Source organism: Gouania willdenowi, chromosome 10, assembly GCF_900634775.1.
Source record: "Gouania willdenowi chromosome 10, fGouWil2.1, whole genome shotgun sequence".
NCBI classification, from domain to species: Eukaryota; Metazoa; Chordata; class Actinopteri; order Blenniiformes; family Gobiesocidae; genus Gouania; species Gouania willdenowi.
Window position 1 is genome coordinate 38623556 of NC_041053.1, and position 25678 is coordinate 38649233.

The 25678-nt window shown below is 37.0% G+C and overlaps 1 protein-coding gene across 1 annotated transcript in view; it reads left to right on the plus strand.

Moving 5' to 3' along the window:
- afg2a (AFG2 AAA ATPase homolog A) overlaps window positions 1-25678 on the plus strand; it is a 166170-nt gene that overhangs the window by 116253 nt on the left and 24239 nt on the right. The window contains exon 16 of the mRNA XM_028460406.1: window positions 19700-19864. Coding sequence (XP_028316207.1) covers window positions 19700-19864 — 165 coding nt within the window. The remainder of the gene's footprint in view (window positions 1-19699; window positions 19865-25678) is intronic.

Below are 25678 nucleotides of genomic sequence, written 5' to 3' on the forward strand. Positions count from 1 at the left end.
TTGATCCATTTCATGACATTTCAGAGATTTTCAGAGACCCTCTATTGTACATCTGGTTTACTTCAAAATAAGAGCCCTATTTGCAAAAGGGTTTAAAAACTAATGGAAGACAAGATAAGATGTTTTTATTTTGAAAAGAGGATGTTTGACTTTTAGCTTGAAGCCCGTCCCAGGATGATTTTATGACCCGTTCGCAATGCATCATGGGACGGTTGAGTATGAATAGTGTGCCCACCGTGCATGCTTTAAAAATGTCCAGTATACATTCAGGTATTTCTCGCTTACTTAATCTTTCCAGACTATCTAATGTGAACGCTCTACATCAGGGGTGTCAAACTCATTTTAGTTCAGGAGCAATTTGATCTCAAGTGGACACGTGCAGGAAAATTAGTAATGTAAACATTATTGTGCCCTAGTTTGCACTTCTACGTATACTTAAAATAAAAAATATGTAATAAACCCACCATATCCAGACAATAAGTGATAGATATCAGATTTTGTGAACAATTTCTATTAAATTAAGGGAAATATTAACTCATAATTAGATGAACATGACTCTTGTTTTTTCTAACTGTGCAGTCAAGCATATAAGCACAGGGGAAAACTTTGATCCCCTGGAAATATTGTTCAGTTTCTTTTAAACAGTGATTCATGTTTCGCTGTCTTTTTTTACTTTCTCCTGCAGGCCAATTGGATGCTCCAAAGGGCCCAATTTGGCCCCCCGGGCCATTAGTTTGACACGTGCCAGATAGTATAGTATATCATCCCGAGTAGTTCTCGTGTACTCAATCTGTTCATACAATCTAATGTAAACACACTACATACATTTCACAAACACAGCCTATGACTAATTGAAAAAAAAAATCAAAAATCAAAATATATGATATTTTTGTTAACTAATAAAAACTAAACTTTAATTTCGTCACATGGGACAAAGTGATTTTTATTCTTGCTATCCACACATTGTTGTTATTGTTTTCAGCCAAAAAACTGCACATACAGTAAAACACATGGATATTTAAGCGGCTATTGTTATTGTGAGTCAGTCATCAGCGCGTCAGGCTGTGTGTTTATTACAGCAGCAGCAGCAGCGGAGTCATTCAGCTGCTTCAAACAACCGGAGTGTTAAGCTGCTAAGTCACTTTCTTCTTCCTCCTCATCTCTATTAACTACATGAATAGTGCATTTAAGGTGATTATCATTTGTTTTGTTCAAACCGCTGCGTCGCATTGTGCCACAAACACGTCAGATCAAGTCAAAGGTGATACGAGGCGATATAACAGATACTAAAAATGGAACTGCTCCCTTGGTTCTATACCATTGCTCCTCAGGGATGGGTTAAATGCAAAGAAAACATTTAGTGTATGTAGCTCCCATGCCTTTAGCTCAGAGAGTGGGCGTGTATGTTCACTCTGGAGGCGCGGCCGGCAGCAAGCACTTCCTGGAGGGGGCGGTTCAGACTTTTGTAATGTCACAAAAGTCTGACAGCTCGTTTTCCAGAAGAGGGCGGAGCAGCAGCTCAGAAATGCAGGAAGGAAGCCCAATAATACTTTGGGGGTGTTTTTGATAAGTTAAAAGCTAAAAAAAAAAGTTGATTTAGCAGGATGTAGGCCATTTAAAATAAATCATGCCACAGTGTTGTAATAGAACAGGATGTAAACCAAGCTCGAAACTCTCCAGTGACAAAAACAGGTTTGTCGCCATCCTCGCGTAGGATCCTGTTACCAGTCGGAGCGTTGAGGCGAGACCCCAGAGAGGGTGACCTTGTCTGTGGTGAAATCTGACACAAGTTTTCACATGCAGGATGGGGGGGGGGGCTTTTATCCCGTCTTCCTTCCCCTATCCTCTCTGTCTTTGTCTTGTTATCTACTGCTAATTGCTCTGATGTTGTAGATTACACACTGCGTGCACTACAACAAGTGTGTGAAGTATTCTAAGCCGAGCCCTTTGATTAATCTGAGAAGAAACATGATTTAAAGATAGTAGGTTATTAAATGAGAGGACGACTCTGGTTTCTTTGGAAAATTAGCAAAATAATGTTTACATACAGACAGTTGTCAGACAAATGTGAGTAAACATTCAAAACTTCGGTAAATGTAATAAACATAATTTTCTCACCCCTAAAACAATGAGACTTGTTGCTTTTTACCACTTCTGGTCCACGGGGGCATCATTCCCAAAATACCTCAGGATTACGTTCATTCTACGATGACAACATGCTCATTATAAAGCCAGTAAAATGACAGCATTTCTATATCATGTTGTGGTCACGTCACTCTTAAGTATTTACACTCAAGTAGAGAGTTTATGGTGAAATATCATTTCATATACTGTATATACAGTATATACACACACACTGTATATTTCTATGGAAATAACAGGGCAAGCCTACTTGTAATGTATTTAGTAATGATTAGTAACTTAGGAAATGGAAAAAGTCCCATATTCATGTTTTCTCAAACAACAGCACAAATACAATTTTCAATATCCGTGGAAAAATCAATACCGACATCAGTTTTAATGGCAAACATTGGCTGATAGTGTCGCCCATTTCTATTTCCGACGTTGCACTTACCAGGAAATGAGAAATGGGTATTTGTAAATGTCGGTGCATCTGCAGCTTCTAAATCACCTCTAATTTAGACTCTGAAAGTTTACATAGGCTGTGTTTGAGATGGTTTACTACTATACATACTATACACTACAAACTCAGTGAGTAAGATTCATTTGGAACCTACAATGGCAAAACCCTGAATCACACTGAGGTTAAATATCTGTTGATTCTCCACCTTTACTTTGAAAGTTCTGAAAACTTTTGAAGTGAGGAAGTGACCAAGCAGAATATCAACACGTGATTTTCAGAGACCCTCCATTGTGCTACTGACAAAACTTCCATTTAACTTCAAAATAAGAGTCCTATTTACAAAAGTGTTACAAAAACTAATGGAAGACAAGAAGAAATGCTTTTATTTTGAAAAGAGGATATGTGATTTCTAGCTTGAAGCCAGTCCCAGGACTATTTTACGTTCCACTCGCAATGCATCATGGGACTAGTATTGGGGGCTCGATTATTGAAAAAAATAATAATCACGATTATTTTAGTCATAATTGAAATTGGAATTATCCAAACAATTATTCATCAATCAAAAAGTTATTTGTTTTTTGTACAAAATAATGTAAAATATACTTTTTAAACATAAATAAAATCATTCAAACACTAAAATCAAGTAAGTTAGTATTGTTAAGCATTTTTTTTCTCATGTGTACCAAGCTTTAGTCTTTGTAGATATTCTAAATTGTGGAAGATTGTTTTATGAACACACTACATTTTGACATCAGACTTATTATGAGTAGTACGTTAGTGTGAAATTTATAACTCAGCCATAGAATAGTCTTTTAGCTGAGCTGTCTTTGTAGTTTTGGGTTGAGTTTTCCTATAATGTGAGAGGCAGCGTTGCTAGTGAAGCACTGTGATGTAAATTAGAGAAGTGTAATACATAAACTGTTTTATCAAATAACTGACATATATAGACGCCCCACGTGGACGTAGTAAAGAGTACCGGACAGTTTCCTTTCTTCTGTAGCTGTAGGTTCTCCTTCTATTTCCATGGGTCCAGGTATTCCTTAGCGTCTAGACGAAGGTCACACGCACACACACACACACACACACACACACACACACACACACACACACACACACACAGGGATGAGACGACACTCACTCTCAGGATGTGGGTAAACAAGCTGATGTTTTCATTTCACGGAAGTGGAAACTGATCCGTCCGAGTCGACCGTGTCACTCAGCAACGTGGCTGTTTTAGTTTTTTTTTCTCTTTGGTGAGTTTACACACACACACACACATACATACACTTCACACACTTAATTAGTTTTTTTCTTTAGCCAAAAATTAAAAAAAGAAGAAAAGTACCAGCTCCATACGTTTTAATGGTGTCACCTGACTTATTTTTGTCCCGCGGTGAACATTTGTGGAGTCCTGCTCTGTCACACTTCTTCTCTGTTTGAGAGTTAGTTGCACGTTGCTGGGTTTGGAGGTTGCCGGGGGATTGGTAGTTGCCTGACTGCTCTGTGCCAGGGGTGGTGGTGGTTGGGGGGGGAGTATTCAGAGGTGGATGCTTTGTTATTTTAGTCCAACACAAAGTAACTCTTCTGCATACCAAGATATTTTAGACAGTTTTATACGTTATACTTCCAATTCCGTGGGAAACACAGTGTTCATTTAAGTCATAGTTTTTGTCGACAATAACTGGACTATGACTAACTTAAAAATAACTTGTTACCAAAACCTATCTCAAAATGTATTCACATATCCATCGACTAATAAAAAAAACCGAAACTCTGATTTCATCACATGGGACAAAATCCAATCAGACACCAATAATGTGTAAACTTTATTTTTTAGTCCACTACATGTGTAACAGACTAAAATCCTAATATCATTTAGTTTACTAAAGCCAGACTTCTATAACTGTATATAATTGTCCTGATGGTCCAATTTTGACGAAAACGACATTGTATTTTAGTCAAAAGACTACGACTTAAACTAATTATTCATCATTTGTGTTAATTTCCGATATATGTCCCATATTTATTCATAGTTGGTATAAGAAATATTTATATTATGAATAATAAAAGATAATAATAGTATAATATCAAGTATTATTATTATTATTATTATTATTATAGTTCTATAATGATTGATCATGTAATATAGGTTAATTAAATAATCAATAATACTAGTTAATATTATTTGTATTAATAATAATCAGAATAATATTAAATTTAGTTATTATTTTTATAGTTCTATAATAATTTATCATATATTATGTAAATTAAATAATCAATAATACTAGTAGAATAATTACATAAAATAATTATTATTATTAATATGAATTATTATAATTGTTTGTATTAATTATATAAAAGTGATAATATCAAACAGTTATTATTATTGAAAGTAATAACGCAGGAAAAACAGGAGACTGACCCTGACCGTAAATATGACTTTGATCGAAGGTCAAGGTCACACGTTGAAATGAAATGTTGTTCAATGGTACCAGTCTGAGCAAGTTATAGGGATTTTTTTTTTTTTTGGCTGAGATTTGTTGAGCTGAGAGCGTGGAGGACTCATTTTGTTCACTTTTCTGATGAGTTCTTAACCTTTAATATGACCTTAAGTGAAGGTCAAGGTCACACATTGAAACAAAATGTTGTTCAATGGTACCAGTGACAAAGTTATTGGGGAAAGAGTTTTTTTTTTTTTTTTTGTTTCTTTTTGGCTGAAAATGTTCAATTGCCAAATACAATAATAGGAAGCTAAAAGTGTGAGTCATTCTGTGTTGGAGCTTTTAAATCAAGATTCTTTGTCCCCTCTTTCTCTCTTTATGTTCCACTACCTGCTGAGGACGATCAGGGCTGTCAGAGAAACACAAAGCACTCAGGGTTGCGTGTTAGAAGCCGCCTGAATGGCACCAGGCCTAACGAGACCTCGGCAGGGACCCCGAGGTGGGTCTGGCACCTGTAGTCTGTCTCTGGAGTGGAAGTAGGGCCCCCGTGCATGTGTGAGGGTTTTTATGTCCTATTGATAGATATGCATCATGATGGAGTTTAACCAGCTAACGTTCCAGCTTGTATAACTGTCCATAAATACCATTATACCTAGTTCTCTCCTTAAACTGGACCTGTTAGTCAGTTCATCAGTAGGTCCAATATAACAGCTGGTTACCATGACGTTAGATGACTTAAACCATTAGAAAGTAAATTAGTCCAGGACAGACATGGGCAACAAAGAGGCACAAAAAAACCCCAGAAACACAAAAAAATGACAACAAAACTAAGCAAAATGAGTCATAACACACAAAACAACAGCATGACTACACAGAATGACTCCAATAATACACCAACCGACAACAAAAACAAAGAAAAATGACAGAATAACACACAAAATGGCAACAACAATACAGAAAATGACTAGTAACACACACTAAAATGTCAAAAAACACATAGAATGACTCAAAAAAAACACAAAAGGATAACAAACACACTCTAAGGATCACAAAAATACACAAAATGACTCATAACACACAAAATAACAGCATAAATACACAATGACTCCAATAATACACCAACCGACAACAAGAACAAGGAAAAATGACAGAAAAACACACAAAATGACAACAATGATACATAAAATGATTCGTAACACACAAAGAATGCACCGAATGACTCCAAAAACACACGAAACGACAACAAAAACACAAAATGACTACAAAAATACACAGAGAACAAAACACACAAGAATAACAGAAAATACACTAAATGACAGCAATTATGCACAAAATTATTTACACACACAAACTACAAAAAATGCACAAAATGAACATGAAAATATACACTAAATAAATGACTCATAACACACAAAACCATATACATACACAGAAGGACTCCAAAAACACACAGTAATTTAAAAAAAATACAGAAATTGATAACAGTGATACACAAAATGACTAATAACACAGAGTGACTTCAGAAATATTCAAAACGACTACAAAGATACACAAATTGAATAAAAAAAAAAAATACACAAAACAACTATACAAAAACACACAAAATCCATTTTTATTTCCTTTATTAATGCTCAGATTGGTCATTATTGTAAATGCTAACATGAATGTTCATCATTTGACCCTCAGATCAGATATAAATCTTTTTTTGCCCCCCCGCTGTGATAGAAGTTACTCATCTCTGGTTTAGGAAAACTGATTTTTATTCATTATGTGGCGACATGTCCTCAGCAGGTCTGTTTTGTTTTGTTTTAACGGTTCACAGCTTGATCCCACAGTGATTTTAAATTCATTTAAAGGAAAAGGCTGTCTGCTTTTAGTTGCTGTTAGTTAAATGTTTCTACACATGTTCATTATTGGGTTTTCCTGTAACTAATGACACTTTTCCATTTGCATCACACCATTCTCCCTCTGCACTGGTTTTCTAACGTTTCCACTGGCCTGATTTTTAGTCGAGGCCAAGTGAGGTTAAAATGTGACGTTGATCACCGGAGCGTTCTGATTGGTTGGTCCTCAGTAGATCAACTCAGCAATATTGATATCGGCAAAGAACAAGTATCAGATTAATTTGCATCTAAAATCTCTGATATAAACAGTGATATATAATGAGTTTTTATTAGATTTATGCAGGGTTTTTTTGGGGGGTGTTTTAAGTCATTTTTATTTATTCTATTTAAACTTGTGGTTATTTTAAGCTTTAAGAATATATTTATTTGTATTTATTGGATTTTTTAGATTATTTTTTAAGGTGTTCTAATTTTTATTATTATTTTTTTGTATTTAATTGTAGAATATTCTTCTATCGCATATATTGGATTTTTTTCAATTATGATCGACATAGAGTCAAACTTGATAATATAACGGCGTCTTTGACAAGTGTCGACTCTTAGTTTTGCCTGAGGCAGCAACTTCTGACTGAGTTTTAGGTTTGCGCCCCCCCCCCCACCCCCCCAGGCTCTCCAGCACGTTATGGAAACCAGAGTGTGGCTGGTTTATTTCGGACGTGAGGCTTTATAGGATTAAACCGCAAAACTGAGGACAGCTCGCAGGAAGTGGCTCTTGTTAAAGCAAACATACACGTCTTTTATGGCTGCAGTTTCACTACGCTTTTTTATTTATTTTTTTATTTTGGGCTCCAATGAGTCAACATTTCAACATGGGGCTTGCTCTAATTTCCTTTGCTTTTCTTCACCTCTTATTCCTACACACACACACACACACACACCCATATACACTCACACACACACGCTCTGCCCACTTACGCCAATCAAAATAAGGCTTCTCTCTTGGCTGTGGCCATTTTTATTATTTTCTTGGAGGTGTGAGTGCAGGCCATCCGGTGTTGTTTTGACACATTCAGGGACTTTATTGCAGCTCTGAGGGGTGTGAGCCCCCGCCACCCCCCCCCACCCACCCACCACCATTACCACCACCAGAGAGCCAAACGGAGCCGCAACACAGCTGCTTCTGCTTCCTTTCCACCCCCCCACCCCCCCCAATCCATCCTTCACCTGGCCTCCATATGATCGTAACCCTCACATATACACACATGCCAAATAAGGTAAAAGAGGTGTGATATCTGACACAGTAAATATGCACCAGCGTGAACTGTGGAGATGTGAAGTGGGACGACTTATTTCACAGTAGGTGAAGTTATGAAAGTCACACACTTTAGCACAAGACGGAAAGTGTTTGTTTTATTACATAATAATAATCATACCAGAGTTCTCTCTACAGTGTGAAAGTGCAAAGTCATTATTTCTGCTCGCAAATATCACGTGTCAGATTTACTTTGCACACAAGTATTAAAAAGTGTGTGGCATAATAGAATGTTTACTTGCAAGTAAGAGGATTTTGATGCATTAAAATGTCTTTAAAGATCAGTTGTACAAACATGACATAACATTTCATTGTATTTGTAAAGGAAAATGAGATAACTTGGAAAATATGTTTGTTGGGTGAGTTTTTCACCCTCCCAAAAAAAACAAGATTTCAACCGCTGCTTCGAAAACATAAAATGACAACAACAAAAAAAAACATTAAAAAATAGCAAAAGCACACAAAATGGCAACAAAAACAGAAAAATCACATGAAAAATGCACAAAAAGACACATCATGGCAACAAAAACATACAAAATGACAAAAGAAACACGACAAAAAGCAAAAACAGCCAAAATGGCAACTAAAAAGAAAACAAAGAAAACCTTGCGAAATGAAAATACAAATGCACAAAATGACTCCTTAAACCAATATCATTGCAACAAAAACACAAAATGACAAAATAAATGCACAAAATGACAAAAGAAACACTACAAAAAGCAAAAACACACAAAATGGCAAAATAACAATGGAAATGTAAAATAATTATGCCAAAATGATGCAATAAAACAAACAAAAACTTGCAAAATAAAAATACACAAAATGACGCCAGAAAAGAACAAAAAACCATTAAAATGTCAAAACGACAACGTGAACAAACAAAATGTGTATAAACTCTGAAATCAGGGTTTAGAAACTGAAGTACATGATTCATTTAGCATGTTTGGCACTATTTCAACCACATGTTAGAGCCTGGGCTCAGGAAGGGAAAGGAAAGGGTTAAACTACCCACAGTTCTTCACTTCTTCAACACGGTGGCCTCGCCTGCCGGATGTGAGTTTGACTTAAGGGCAAAATCCAGAGTGAGTGAAAGCCTCTCATGTTTTTGAGCGGTTGCCAGTTCTGCTCCCTCTCCCTCTCATCCTTCTCCCTCTCCTGCTGTGTCCCCCCCCCATGATTTACTCTGTCTTTTCTCTGATCGTCTCCCACATTCAGATCAGTAGTGACATGAAGCAGGTCCAGCGACCATCGGAAAATAGTAACGCTTTAGTCAAAGTTATGTAATCTTTGTTGGGGGTGTGTGAGGGGCAAAAAGAAAGACAAACCCAGTCTACTGGAGTGTGGAGGTAAAACCAAGCTCTATTATCTAGACCAGGAATGGGACGTCTATCACAGCTGGATGGGGGGGGATTTTTAATTGTCATTTGTGCTCATGTAAACATTTACAGAACGACATTATGTACGCAACCCCCATTAAACCCTAATGGAAATATATAACTTAAGTAGAAAAGCACACAAGCAAGTTTTAATGAAGTATCATAGTGGGTATTTATGTATATTTTCAGTCTTTTTGAGTATTTTTCTGTAATGTACAATTTTTTGGATTTATTTTTGTATATTTTTATTGGAGTTTGGTGTGTTATTTGAGTTATTTTCTGCATTTATGTTGCTGTTTTGTGTGTTTTTTTTTGTCTTTTTGCTGTTTTTTTTTCTTTTCTGGAGTTATTGCTGTTATTTTTCTTGCAATTTTCATTATTTCTTGTCTCATTTTGTATATTTTGTCAAAATGTGCATTTTCCATGTCATATTTCTGTGTTTTTGTGGCCATTTCATGTGTTTTTTTTTGCTGTTTTAGTCATCATTTTGTGTGTTTGTGGAGTAATTTTGTGGTTATGTATTGTCATTTTATGTGTTTTTGTTACCATGTGTGTTTTTTTTTTTTTTTTTTTTTTTATCATTTTGTGTAATTTATGTTGTTTTATGTCTTTTTGGAGTCATTTTGTGCATTTTTCATCTCATTTTTTTTGTGTCTTTGTGTTTTTGCTTTTTAGTTTTTTTAGTTTTTTTTTTTTTTTTTCTGGAGTCATGATGTGCTTTTGTTTTTGTTGCCATGATGTGTTTTTGAATCACTTTGTGTAATTTCTGTTGTTTTGGTGTCTTTTTAAAGTCATTTTGTGCATTTTTCATCTCATCTTTGTGTGTCTTTGTTGCCATTTCGTGTGTTTTTGCTTTTTTAAATTTTAGTTTTTTTCTGGAGTCATTTTGTGTATTTTTGTTGTCGTGATGTGTGTTTTTGGATTCGTGCATTTGCTTTTGGGGGCTGCACAAAGTTAGCTTGAGAGCTGCATGAGGCCCCCACACCACCACTTGCCAATCCAGTCAGAATCATTAAGATGTTCATGGTTTCTTTTAAAAATATGACACTGAATTTGAATTGTTGATCACATCCAACAGTGTGTTTTCATGTTGTAACTGCTTTCATCATCATACCCAAAATAAACAATAGACATATCAATCTCGGATCCAATTCCACCGTCTGTTACCAGCCATTACCACATCTCGTAAGAATAGTCTTGAAAGTGCAGAATGTTGATTTAAGTCAAGGTTCGCTAACCAAACAGCACCTGCTTCCACCTCGGGTAACACAGCTGTGAGCCCTTGAGCAGGATTTTTAACCCCCCACCACCACTGAGGCAGTGAGTCTTTATAGAGGAACATTAATAACATATGTATCTATGTATATACAGTATATATATATATATATGTGTGTGCAGCTGTGCATTCTGAACACCACGGCCAACAATGGAGCTCTTCTGGTTTGGTGCGTTCTAGCATTCTGCACAGTCACGCCATGGGTTCTCAACCTAGGGGCCAGGACCCCATTTGGGTCATCAGATGCCTTCAAGAAACTACGAATATTTTCTGAACAATTTTTCTGCAACTACACCAAATTTGCCATATTTGAACTGATTTTTATCACTTTTTCTTGCCATATTTTTGCTCCTTTTAATGAATTTTTGCTACTTTACTCTCATTTCTGACACTTCTACATCACATTGCTGTGTCTTTTCTGCAAATGTTTTTCAATTTCAAGACATTTTCTGCACTTATAAACCATTTCTACCACTTTTCCCACCTAATGTCACATATGTTGACCCATTATTGTCACTTTTCACCATATTTCATGCTTTTAACATTTTATTTCTGATTAAAACAAGGATTTACTGTACATTTTTAAGATCACTATATACTACGGTGCAAATAATACTAAACTTCCTGGATAACAGTGGATATTATTCAGATCAATAAATAAATGTGATTATCACACATTCATAGAATAATGAACCATCATTTTGCTGACTTTATGGATGATATAATGTTTGCAATCTGAAGCTAAGATTATGATAGTTGCTTTTATCTGTTTGACTAAATCCTGAACTCCAGAGGTACTTGTACGTTTCGTTTCTGGCCTCTGAGCTTCTTTGTTCTCCTTTTACATTTATTATTGTTTGGTTTGTCCTCTGCATAAATCCAGGGTGGCCCTTCTGACTCACTAAGGCCTCTGAGGATTGTGGACTGGCAGGTTAGGAAACCACATACAGCAAATGCCTTCAAACACGTAACAAAGTCAACTCATATGTCCTCGGGCGAGCCGTAGACGTATCCCTGCAGGAAGTAGAAAGGACTAGACAGTTATCAGAAAACATGCACAGAGGAACTTCTTTATTAAGTGTCTGACTTTGGTGGGAGTCCGAAAGCAAGTCACCATTTTAAAAAACGAAAAATCCTTTACAGCAGATATGGGCATCTGGCAAACAAATCCACCCAAATTGTATTTCAAGATGTTGGCAGTACTATAGAGACAATATTAAGGCAAAATACACAAAATAACTCCCAAAACACACAAATCGACAGCAAAATACACATAGTACACAAAACACCCAAAATATTCCTATATTTCCTAAAACACAAAAAAATAACAATCAGACATTAGAGAATAGCTCCAAAGACACACAAACCATCAGCAAAATTTCACAAAAATACAGAAAGTGACCCCAAAAAATGCACAAATTGACAACAAAAATGCAGAAAATGATGGAAAAATACACAAAATTTACAACAAGAACACATAAAATGACAAAAACACACAATTACTTCAAAACCACAAAAAACAACACATTACAGAATAGCTCCAACAAAATTGCACAAAAATGCAGAAAAATACAGAAAAAAACAACAAAAATACAGAAAGTGACCCCAAAAACGCACAAATTGTTCACAAAAATGAATAAAAATGACAGAAAAATACACAAAATTTACAACCAGAACACAAAAAATAAAACTCCAGAAGCACAAAATTAGTAAAAACTAACAAAACAACAAAAAACTTTTTCCCCCTGTATTAATGCTCTGATTGGTCATTATTCTAAATGCTAACATGAATGTAGATATTGTGGTCCTCAGATCAGATACAATCACATTTTTTTGTGGCCCCTGCTGTGATTGAGTTGTTTGATCAACTTTCTAACCATGAACTCAGCTTTGAGCCAAGAATGTGCTCAGGAACCGTGTTTCAAGAAGAAGATTCCCAGCATTCCTCCTGTGGTTAAGGAGAGTTACCGACCTTTTCAGATAGGAAGTCGTCTGTCATTAGGGGGTAATCACTTCTAGAGGAGGATCACAATGTCTGGAATAATTACTGTTGTTATCGCCAGTGAAACTCTGCACAAAGACAGAGGATCACTTTTTGTCTTTCCTTCTTCTTCTTCTTCTTCTTCTTCTTCTTCTTCTTCTTCTTCTTCTTCTTCTTCTTCTTCTTCTTCTTCTTCTTCTTCTTCTTCTTCTTCTTCTTCTTCTTCTTCTTCTTCTTCTTCTTCTTCTTCTTCTTCTTCTCCTTCTCCTTCTCCTTCTCCTTCTCCTTCTCCTCCTTCTCCTCCTTCTCCTTCTCCTCCTCCAAACATTGTCACGTGCAACACTCCACGGCGCCTACTCGCTCAGATATAATTGTGTACAAATGTGTTGACTTAAAGTGAGCCGGTATTTCTTACCTGGGGCATTTCTAATTACTAATGTGTAATGATGCTTATCATGTCAGTGTAACAAGGAGGATGTTGTCTTTCTTTTTATTTTTAAGTAAGTCCTCCAAAAGAACGACAGAATGTCCAGCTGAGATCCTCAGTGGTTCTGGGCCTTGACCCCATACACTACTACTTATCTGCATACATGTATAGAGTACTGATATATCCTACACTGTTACGTGATTGAAATTGTACTCAAGTACAAGTAAAGAGTAGCTCAATTAAATAATACTCAAAGTAAAAGTTACTATAGTTACTTTCACCCCCCATGTTTATTGTTAGTAATAAATCTTCCCACGGTTCCCTTGCATACGGTAAACATCTCATGTATAAACTATAAAAGGAAGAGAACAAATCCTACACAATTGGAACTTAATTTATTTTCCACAAAGGCATCTGTAGATTTGTTAATGCTTTACATAAAGTTTTATGCATAAGGCTGAAATTACGCTGTCATTATATGTCATAAGCATGAATACGGTGTGATTAAGCTGTCAATAGGTGTCATTATTATGACATTTTTGGAGCTATGTTGGCATTTTTTGGGTTAGTTGGAGGGATCTCGTCTAGTCTAGAGGTCTGCAACCTGCAGCTCTGGAGCCTCATGTGGCTCTTTGACTTTTTTTTGCAATGGCCCCCTGTAGCTTTAAGAATATATTAAAATAATAAATTGTTATTTCTTACAGAGGTTATTGATGATTATTGACATTAACGTCAAATACAAATATAATAAAACATTTGGTTAACCTACAAATAAATCACATTGTGCAGTATCTTTGCCACCTTCCTACTTCACCTCCTGCAACATCTACAGATCATCAACTTTCCCTGTACCTGTGGCTAACCCTTAAGTTTTAAACCCCTGGTAAGATAACTAAACCAACAAAAACACTATTCTGGAAGAAAATAGAGATTTTAATTATGTGGAGAAATATTTATTTAATTGCCAGCATGTCGGTTTAATATGCATTCTTGATATGTTGTAAGAAATGAGCAATTAGCATGTGTTGACCATAGGGTTGTAACGATTAATCGTAAGGCAGTTAAAAATCGATTCATAGGTATCACGGTTCACATCGATTCTCTGAAAATTGAATCGCAGTACTTTTTTATATATTCATCCTTCTCTTGTCCAAATGCTGAGGCGGCAGGCGGAATCTGCTACTACTTTCTTTCTGGCTGCCTTCTATTCTTAAACATGTTCATAAATGATTCCTTACCCCTTTAGCACTGAAAGAATATCTGTAATATTATGTGAATATCTGTAAAAGTCACGTTTTACTATTAGCTCTGTCTGCTAGCATAGCATCTCTTCTTCACTGCACAGAATATCTGCATCCCAACCGTACACTGGGTTATCAGCGCCCTCTGCTGACGTAAATACCGTGCAGACAGTTTGCATTGTTTACTATAGAACCAGAATTTAAATTAATAGGCTTCTTCTTCATTTGTATTATTCCTTTATTTATTTCATTCAAGATTTATTTTCAAATTGCATTGTTTTGAATAGTTTATTTAGGTTTTTTTCCCACAAAAAATAAAGGAATATTTTTCAATCATCATTTGTCTACAGTCCCATTTTGTAAAAAAAAATCGTGAGAGAATGGTATCGTGAACCCAGTGTCGTGAATCGAATCGTATCGGGAGTTGAGTGAATCGTTACATCCCAAGTTGACCAACATGATCATGTGTTGTCAAATTCAAATTATTTTTTGTAGCCCTTCAGAAACATTAACTTGTAAAATTATTCAATATTATTTTAACTGTATAAAATTGTATACACTGTACTGTTTTCATTGAGAAGGTATTATTTTCGGCTCTGGAAGGATTTAATCCAGGTGAGATTAGGCAAAATGGCTCCTATGAGAGAAAAGGTTGTAGACCCCTGGGTTAGGGTAACAAACACCTTATTCATGCTAATGACAGTTATGTCTAATGAGTGTTGTGTCATAATAATGACAGCGTAATGTCAGCTTTTATGTATAAAACTTCAAGTAAAGTGTTTCCTACAAACATTTGAAACATTTGATCATCGTCTGGTCATTTAATTTTTTATATTTTCACAATGTCCGTTGATCATTTTAAAACAAAAAAAATAATAATTTACTCAGTAACGGTTGGGTCTAGAAATGTAACAAATTACTTTTTTTAAAAAACGTACTAAAGTCCAAGTAAAATTACTGATTTAGAAAAGTACCCAAGAAAGCAACTCAATTATAGTAACGTGAGTACTTTACTTACAGTAAAGACAGATTATCTGTTTATGTTTGTGAGATTTTGTAGCTGCAGTGCTTTATAAAAGTGGTTCGTCTGCCTCCGTCTTCCTTCTCTCTGACCGACGGTTGCGTTAAAGCTACAGGTGGAATGATGCCGTCGTGAAAAGAGCTCGTCAACGCTTGCCCGACATGCCAAGCAAGTATTTTTCTTCGAGGGTTGCCCCCCTTCCCTTCCCCTCTTTTTTTTCCTCCGACTCCCCCACCACCCCCAGATCCTTCAGAACAGGAAGTGTATCGTGTTAAGTGATGGATGGGCCTCCTGCTCTCACTGGGAGAAAAGAAAAAAAAAGTTCCTCTTTGCCTTTAGGGCAGTCAGATGAGTTTAGCAGTCTGAAAACCTGGAGCCAAAGGAACCTTTCTATTATTATGTGTGCGGGGAAAATTAACGACTGATAAAGTAGCATGTGACACAGAGATCCAACGGTGAAAAGTTGAATTTATTGATGCTTTCCTACACTTTAGTGCAGTGGTTCTGAATCTTTTCAACCCGTGACCCCCAAAATAAAGGTACCAGAGACTGTGGACCCCCACTGTGGTTGAACACAGACATGAACATTGAAGAACAGTCATGTGGAGACAGGACCATCTATCAGGGGGAATAAAGGGGAGAGATGTTTGGGGTCCATTCATAAAGTCAGTAAAATGATGGTCCATTGTTCTATGAATCTGTGATAACCACATTTATTTATTCATCAGAAGTTTATTATTATTTACGCCATAGTATATAGTCATCTTAAAGACGTAAATCCTTGTTTTAATCAGAAATAAAATGGGTTAAAAGTGACCAAAAATGGTGGAAAAGGTGGTGAAACCAATAGAAATTGGTTAAAAGTTGCAAATCAGAGTGGGCAAAAACAAAAGGGTTCAAAGTGTCAATATTAGAACAATTACTGGTAGTTTAAACTGGCAAATAAAGGGCATGACAAATCTTGAATGTGGTTAAATTGGCATGAAATATGGTGAAAAGAGGTTAAAAGTGACAATAATGGGTCAACATATGCAACATTAGGTGGGAAAAGTGGTGGAAATGGTTTATAAGTGCAGAAGATGTCCTAAAACTGGAGAAAAAAAATAAAATAAAAAAATGCAGAAAAGGTATCAAATATTGATGGAGAAGTGGCAGAAATTGGAGTAATTTAGCAAAAATGTATTAAAAGGAGCAAAAATATGGCAAGAAAAATGATAAAAATACCTTAAAATATGGCAAGTTTATTCTTAGTTTCTTGATGTCTCGCAACCCCAAGGTTGAGAACCCCAGCTTTACTGTACACCACACATGCACTGTCTGTTGGAGTTGTTTAGCCTGGGGTCGTCAGGTTTCTGTTGGCATGCGATGATCAGATACTTCAGGAAGTTTTCCTGGCACGTCGTCTGCAGCGTGTGATGCAATAAACACACACGGCAAATGGCTTCACCTGCTGTGACTAAACAACCACAGACTACAGCACAACCTCAGCATCTCCTGCTTCGTGTTTGCAACAAGAAGGATTTGTTTAACCTGCACAAAGAACCACGACAGCACACTCAATGGAATTAGTCTCAAACTTTTCTATGGATTCATCCAACCTCAGACATGCTGCTCTCTCTATGATTCAAATTCTGCTGGAGAAGAAGATTTATTTATTTATTTTATTTTTTTCTAATCATAGCGTAGGCCTCATAGATCAATTAAAGATCATTCGCTTGAAAAAAAAAAAAAAGACGTTTTTGTGCATTGTATAATGGGATATGGAGTCCTGTGTACTTCATTCTTATTGTGATTTTTTGTGTTTGCCCCAAAAACTTTACCAAAGTGACTTCTCAACACATTTCTGCTGTTTTCACTGAAAAACAATGGATGATGTTACATTTGAGGCTTACACTAAAAGGTACGAATCAGGCCAAAAATAACTCATTGCTTATTGGACGTCACGACACAGCATCACTCGATGTTGCTTGAAGAGTTCAAAATTTTCCTTGAACAATCGGAAATTCTTCCAGATCGCGCATTTGAATCGCTGAAAGCGCCCAAGTCACGTTGTTTAAAGGTCCAGTATTATGCTATTTTTCACCCATCTCCCTTTGTTCTAAGAACCCCCAAAACGTAGTATTTAATGTTTATTTTCCCAAACTCACCTTTTTTCCAGTGTTTTAGCCTCGGAAAAGTGACGTTCAGACCGCTTCATGCCTTGCTCTGAGAGGGTGATCATCATCGCGACTTTCTTTTGCTATCCACACACAGCAGACTCAATCAGCTGTTTCAGCTGCTTCAAACACTCACCAGAGCTGCTACGTGGCTTTCTTGTCATTAGCACATATTCTGACCACAGGAATAGTTCATTCAAGGTGATAGTCCACTGTTTTGTTCAGCCGCTGCTTCGCATTGGGTTACATGCACCAGATCATGTCAAAGGCGATACGAGGCAGTATAATGGATACTAAAAGTGGAACTGCTCCCCGGGCGCTACTTCGTTGCTGCCCACTGCTCCTCAGGGAGGGGTTAAATGCAGAGAACACATTTTTTGTATGTAGCTTTACATATATGACAATAAAGTATAATGTATATTCTATATTAAACAGCACTGTTTATTGAACCAGTGAGGTAGTTTGAGAAGTAGGAGCTCACATTCTTATAGGGTAGGAGGGGCCAGGATTGTCAGGAGGAGGAGTGACGTCACAATGTGGGGAAAAATCCAACTGGCCCATTTGGAGCTGACTTTTTACAAAAAGTGGGATAACAAGGGAGGAGGAAACATAACTTTTTTCATTTTTGGCCCTCTGATTTAGGCTAAAGGAATGTATTTCACTGTTGCAAAACCATTTTTTCATGATACTGCCCCTTTAAAGTGAGGCCGCTTGATGTTCATTTACATTGATTTTAATTGTAATCTTGTTGCCAGAGTCGCTGAAGTCAGGTGTGATTGCACCTTAAGAATGAAGGAAAAATACTTTTATTTATGGGACTCCACATCCCAGAATGCAATGAACAAAACTTTTTAACCATGTAAATGTGAGAATATTCCAACTGAAAATCAAATCACGCTTTGAGTGACAATTTCAGCTTTTTGCGTTTGCTTTTACTTTTTTCCAGGCAAATGATTTTAGATTTATTGATCAATTAGGTTAAACTTTGTCTTTATCTGATTAAAAATGATTGTCAGCAGCTTTAAGTGGTTCCAAATCTCCCTGTCACTCAGCTTGCTTTTTAGTTAAATATCGGCGTTACCTGAGTATAGTTGTGTCTTTCTGCCCTATTATATGTCATCTCTTTGTTTAAGAGTGTGGATTAATAACTAGAGAAAAGGATTAATCAAACCCTAACTCTGTATTTTATTTTGGTTCTTTATCTGACTGAGAAGATTTACGAGAATCACAGACAAACAAAGTTTGACAAACTGTATTTTTAGTATTTAAAGAAACAGACGGAGGCAGAAAAGGAGAATGAGTTTAAATGTTGCCGTGCTTTTCTCTCCGAGCTTCACTGATGCTTAATGACTTGACCTCCTGTGTGGCTTGTGTCTGCACGGATCTCCTGCGTCGTAGCCTCTCTGGCCCAAAGCCAGCCATCTTCAGAGAGAAACAATGTAACGTTGAGTTCAGCTCAATGTTTGTTTCTGTGTTGATCCTTCAAACCATCAAAGACCAGCTCCCACCGAAAGGAAACGCCTTCAGTTATTTTCCAAAAGCCACGATTGTCTAAGAAGCGGTCAGCTCGTCAGATCCTGGGACATTTCTCAGGTTGTCACAGAACAGCCAATGGAGACAGGCTGTATTTGACTGTCTGCGTTTGAGAGGCGCCTGCCACTTAATGACGTCTGACAAGCGAGACAGCGGCGGCTTTGAGTACTGAAGGACTGTTTCGGGGTCATGGAGATGTGATCTGTAGGAAGTGCCGGGTTCATCAGATAACGTCAACACTGTCTCCACGCTGACTGCCTAAAGTGGGAAACTGAAATGTCACAGTTTGCATCCCGGGCATCTGGTTCAGCGCTGGAGTAAAACGTTGAATTCCTGCATCTGCTCCATAACAAGCGAGCAAAGAGGAGGTCAGAGGTCAAGGCTTCTGTACAAAGGAATGACGATGTGGAAATGCCTTTCCACAAACTTTGTAATGTGCTTGTTGTTTTTCATTTGAGTGACGGTATGAAGCTAACCGATGTCCACTTCCTTCCGTCTGTCCCACAGGCTCTGATGCGTCCGGGTCGGCTCGACCGCATCGTCTTCGTTCCTCTTCCAGACGCTCCGACCCGACGGGAAATATTTGCTCTCCAGTTCCGAAACATGCCGGTGGCCGAAGATGTGTTGGTTGATGACTTGGTGGCACGGACTAATAAGTATTCTGGAGCAGAGGTAGGATACTTTAATTTGTTCTGTGAAACCCATCAATGGCTATGTTTACCTTTAATTCCTTTTTAATTCAGAATAAAAAGTTCAAATCTTCTTAAAACACCTCATTCTGTATGAAAACGGCCATTCCAAATTAAAGTTTAATCTGAAATAAGTGGCTGGTTTATTCTGATTGTAATCCCAAATTGAAGAAATAATCAATCTTGTAAACATTTGTTCCGCTTCAAATTAGTCTTGGTCGTTCTGCGTATGCTTTTCCTGTTGCGATGATGCGCTGGTGACGACATAATCCAAGATGGCCGCCCGCTATCTTTTTATTATCCTCGGTTTGTGCCAAAGGAACAAGCAAGATGTAAGACAAAAAAAACCATATATACAGTACATAAATACTAATAAAGACATGTATACAAAAGGAATATTCAAAACATTAGAGTCGCTGCCTCAGAGTAAAGTATCGGCTTTTAGGTCTCAGTAAGTTAGTCTGGAGACAGACATGGGCGACTGCATCCCTAAGTCTAAGTTTGTGTCACCCCAAAAATAAAAACATAAAAAAACAACCAGAAAAAACAACAAAAATAAACAAAATGACTACCAAAATCTTACTAAATTACATATACGCCAAAAAGACAACAAATTAATTTCGAAATTACAATCACATACACAAAGAAGACCACAAAAACATACAGAATGACTCCAAAAACACACGCAACAACAACAGAAACACACAAAACAACAAAAAAATGACATATAATGACCTAAAAACTAATAAAACGACATTGGAAATACACACAATTACACCAAAAACAAACAGACAACTACAAATAAATATGGTGACTGGACTAATTTTATGAATTTTTGTTGTCGTTTTGTATATTTTTTTAAGCACACAGAAACGATACACAAAAGAAAAACAAAATTACTTCAAAACCAGACTTGACAACAGCTGAGAAACACACAAAATGACTAATGACAAAAAATAATGCGCAAATGACCAAAATTACACAAAATGACTCCAAAACTATATAAAACAAACATTTTTTTTTCCTCTGTTGATGTTGAGATTGGTCATTATTCCAAATACTGATTATGTGGCCCTCGGATCACCTGAGGTCAAAATGAGCCTGGTGTGAAATCACAAACAATAGATATTCGTCCAAACAATCTTTTGCAGCTGTATTTTAATCACAGGGAGAAAAGTCTTAAAGCAGAAACAGTTACTGTTTTATTGCTGAAAGATGTCACGATGAGATCAATTTGACTTTGTCCCGATGAAGGTGACATCAGAGGACGTTTGTGGGAAGGGGACGAGGAATTCAAAGTTGGTGCTTTTAACCAAATAAGAAGCTGTGAGATGTTGCTGTGCTGTTCCGTGGTGTCTGTGCTGTGTCACAGAGCGTCCTCGTGATCTCACTGCAAACTGGGAGGAATTGTACAAACACTTCTTTGTCTCCGTCCATTTGTCTGCCGTGTGACTCACATCATCGGCTCCAGCACAGACCCTTCCACTGTCCCCCCCCCCACCCCCACTAGAGAACTCGTGAGCTATAAGGACGAGTCTTTAAAAGGAAAAACACCACGGTTGCTAGCCGTCATTGTGTGACACAAAAGCAAATAATCTGGATTGTATAAGTTAGCTTTGCGTATTATGGATTTTGAAAAGCAGTGTTTTTTTTCTGTGTGACGCGGCCGGGCAGTGGCGTGCCACGGCAGGCTGTGGAAACACACATTTTATTGTTGCCGCGCTGCTGCTTTTCTGCGTGACGTGTTTGTGAGAACAGTTTGTTGTACAGAAAACTGTACTCCTCATGTTGTGCATCTCAGACCAGAACTCTGAACAGTTTTAACCCATAAACACAATGTTTCCTGGTCCCACGATGCTCCACAGTCACGTATCAAACAATAAACAATAAAACATCATGTTAGTGTCATGCTCCTGTTTAAGAGACATATTTAAAATAGGAGGAAATTAATAGGATACAAGGTATTTGCTCAAATTATTTATCATTATCATTTTTGCTTTTAGTTTAGATGTTGGCATTCGAACAAATCTACAATCATGAAATAAGTTAAGGAAAAAAAAGATAATAATAAACAAAACGTTGCCCTAAAAAAACTAGAAACAAACTAGTTTAATGCCCATCTTGTTGCTGTAGATCAGAGAGAGACAACCTTTAGCTTTTAGAATAATAACCACTCTGAGCATAAATACAGGAATGAGCAAAAGGGTTTTCATCATTTTTGTGAGTTTTATTTTAATTTTTTTGTAGACATTTTATGTATTTTTGGAGTCTTTTTGTGATTTTTTTCATTTTTTAAATTTTTTCTATATATATATAGTGTTTTTGGCGACAATGTGGTGTTTTTGTGATTGTTGTGTATTTTTCTATAATTTTGTATGTATTTCGGTGTCATTTTGTGTATTTTTCTGTAATCATTTTGTGTAGTTTTGAATAATTTTGTATGTGTTTATTTATATATATATATATATGTGTGTGTGGTTTTTTTGTGGTGTTGTCATTTTTGGCGACAATGTGTTGTTTTTGTAGTTATTTGGTCTGATTTGTCATTTTGTGTATTTTTCGACAATTTGCTTTGATTTTGTATGTTTTTCAGTGTTATTTTGTGTATTTTTCTGTAATTGTGGCCTCTGCGCCACCAGTGGCCCATGTCTACTGTATGTGTATTATAGATTCTAGACTGGTTTTACATGCAAATAGCAGGTTTCTTTGGCTGAATATCAAATGATACTCCATGAATGAGTGTTTTTTTTTTCTTGCGTAGAGTCTCTCTAAACGTTACAGGCCAAGCTGTCAGTCAGCAGCTAATAAAAGTGTTGGCTTTAAAATCAAGTCTGATCAGGACAGAGTGGTATCAGGGCGCTCCTGGCTCTGCTTTTGACATCAGAATTTTCTCTGGGGCAGTTTTGGGGTTAACTCCAGGCAGCGCCCCCCTCATATCCTGAAACTACACACTCTGCCCCCACGGAGGACTGAGCGGCCCCCACCGTACACGCAGCCTAAAGCAGGCATACACCTGGAGGAGGTATGCACTGGGAAACCAATCCCTCGCTATCTGGTGTTGTGTTCAACATCAGGGCTTTAAGTTCTTCAAACCTCACAATTCTAAGGAATTTTTCGCTCAAGCTAAAAATAAAAAAAATAACCACTGGTTCTCACCTGGATTATACTTTTTAACTTCCAATGACGTTATAGATCGAGTTAGTTGAGATTAAACGAACTTGGTTGACTGTTGAGGGGAAGTTTGGGAACAAAGAGGATTCTGATCAGAGACGCACAGCAAGAAAGGAGCTGCAAGCAACTAATAATGAGGAAATGGACAACTTAATCAACGAGTAATTGCTCAAAAGCAGAAAAGAGTTCACTTTGAAAGTCTTTTTTAAAGTTAATTATTTTTAAAAATGTGACATTTTGATGTCATAAACCTTGGAATGAAAATGAAAGTATTTATAATTCTGTAATGAACTCATTAAATCTTTCTATTGTTACTGAACAATAAAGCAAAGTATCATCAGCATCAAGTTAAACTCAATAATATTGATTTTGCTGTAAATCAGTTTTTGTGGCGGAGTTTTTTTAATTTACGATTGAAATTAAATGCACTTTTTATTCAGTGTTTCATCAGAAACTGACATTAAATCACAGTATTTTATTAATCTGTGAGACAGATATTGCCACATATCGTGACTTTCTTGCAATACACTTTCTCTCTCGCATTCCTCACATTTATTCACATTTATTGCAATTGTCCCAGTCTGGTAGTGCAGTGGTTCTCAACCTTTTTAGGCCGTGACCCCCAAAATAAAGGTTCCATAAACCAGGGACCCCCACTGTAGCTGAAGGTGGTTGAACACAGACATAGACATTGTAGAACAGTCATGTGGAGACTGGGACATCTATAAAGAGGAATAAAGGGGAGAGATTTATGGGGTCCATCCATAAAGTCAGTAAAATGATGGTCTATTGTTCTATGAATCTGTGATAACCACATTTATTTATTTACCTGAATAATATCCACTGTTATCAAGGAAGTTTATAATTATTTTAAAAACCACCGAAATTGGTTAAAAGTTGCAAATTAGAGTGGCCAAAAATGGACAGAAAAAGTGGTGTGTCAGTATTTGTTTAAAAAACGGAGGACCATTTAGTTTACACTGGCAAATAATGGGCATGACAAATTTTGAATGTGCTTAAATTGGCAAAAAATAAGCATGAAATAAGGTGAAAAGAGGTTAAAAGTGACAATAATGGGTCAACATATGCAACATTAGGTGGGAAAAGTGGTGGAAATGGTTTATAAGTGCAGAAAATGCGTTGGAAGTGGAAAACATTTGCAGAAAAGGCATTGAAATGTGATGGAGAAGTGTCAGAAATAGGAGTAATGTAGCAAAAATGCATTAAAAGGAGCAAAAATAGGACAAGAAAAAGTGATTAAAATAGGTTCAATTGTGGCAAGTTTGATGTAGTTGCAGAAAATGGGTAAAAATAAGCAAAAATTGGCTCACATTGTTAAAAAAATAAATAAATTGTTAATACTAAGCTATTTTCTACCATTTGATGTATTGGATCGGTCTTGGTTCTTTAACGACCTGAAGCTGTGACTTTAGTTCCATTTGTGGGATTTGACAATGCTTTTCATAGAAATAAGAGGCCAAGTCGGAGTGGAAGTGATTGAGTTTTGGGGTGGGAGGAGGTCATTCAGTCGTTTCCCAGTCCTCACCTTCCTCACTGAACCCTCCACCCACACCACAGCCTCCAACTCACACTCTGTCCAGAAACATGGCTCCTGGCACTAGTTTCTCACCTCTGCCATCCCACCCCCCCCACCCCCCTCACAGAGGCAACATCTGATACTGTAATCGTCTGTGTTGTCACGCAGAGGGGCTAAGCCCGCTCCTGAAAGAAGGTGTGATGCTACTTCCCTCGTGTTTTTCTTTTCGGTTTTTTTTCTCTCTCCACTTTTTGTGATCAAGCCCCGACAGGAAAAGAGCTGGAGGATTTATTTCACCCTGTCAGATGCACCAAGTTGGTTCCAAGCCTTGTTTGTGACCTCGACAAAAAAACTCAGCTCTGATCAGATTACAACACCAAACCTCGTCTTAAATATCACATATCACCACTTGGGGCTGTTGCTGTTAGGCTTTTGATTGATTTTGGAAACATTTTGTGAAGATTTTTTTATCTTTTAAAGGTGCGCATTTATGTTTTCACCTGGTAAATGTAAAATGTTAGTTCACACACGCTCCGAGTTTCCATTTCAAAATGTCCCCAGGGTCACTTCTGCGTTACGCTGCACTTGTGAGTTTTTATTCTTTCCCTGTTTAGACGACTTTACTCTGTAGTAAACTTTTAGGGTTGGGCATCGTTTCAGTTTAAACAATTCCAATTCCTCCTATTGATTCCGATTCCAAACGATTCTCGATTTTAAGTCTTTTAAGAGGCAAGGTCACAAAAGTTAACACGTTTTAAATGAGCTAGCTAACCAGAGGTGTTTCTGGATGAAATAGTCTGAACCTCTCCATTGTGGTAACGCAAACACTTTGGGTGGATTCTTCTTCGTTGGTGTTCGGTGACTTCTTTTTTTCCGTTTGGCGGACTGGGCATCGAAAGTAGGAATCAAAATTTAAAAATTTGAATGATTTCGGGAGAACCGAAAAGTTAGTCCCGGGACCAATCGATGCTCGATGCCCGATGCCCAAACCTAATTAAACTTCCTAAAATTGCACCAAACATGCTAATTAGTAGGTTTGATGGATATGGGAAGGATATGCTTTAAATCGTCACCTGTTTAATGTGAAAA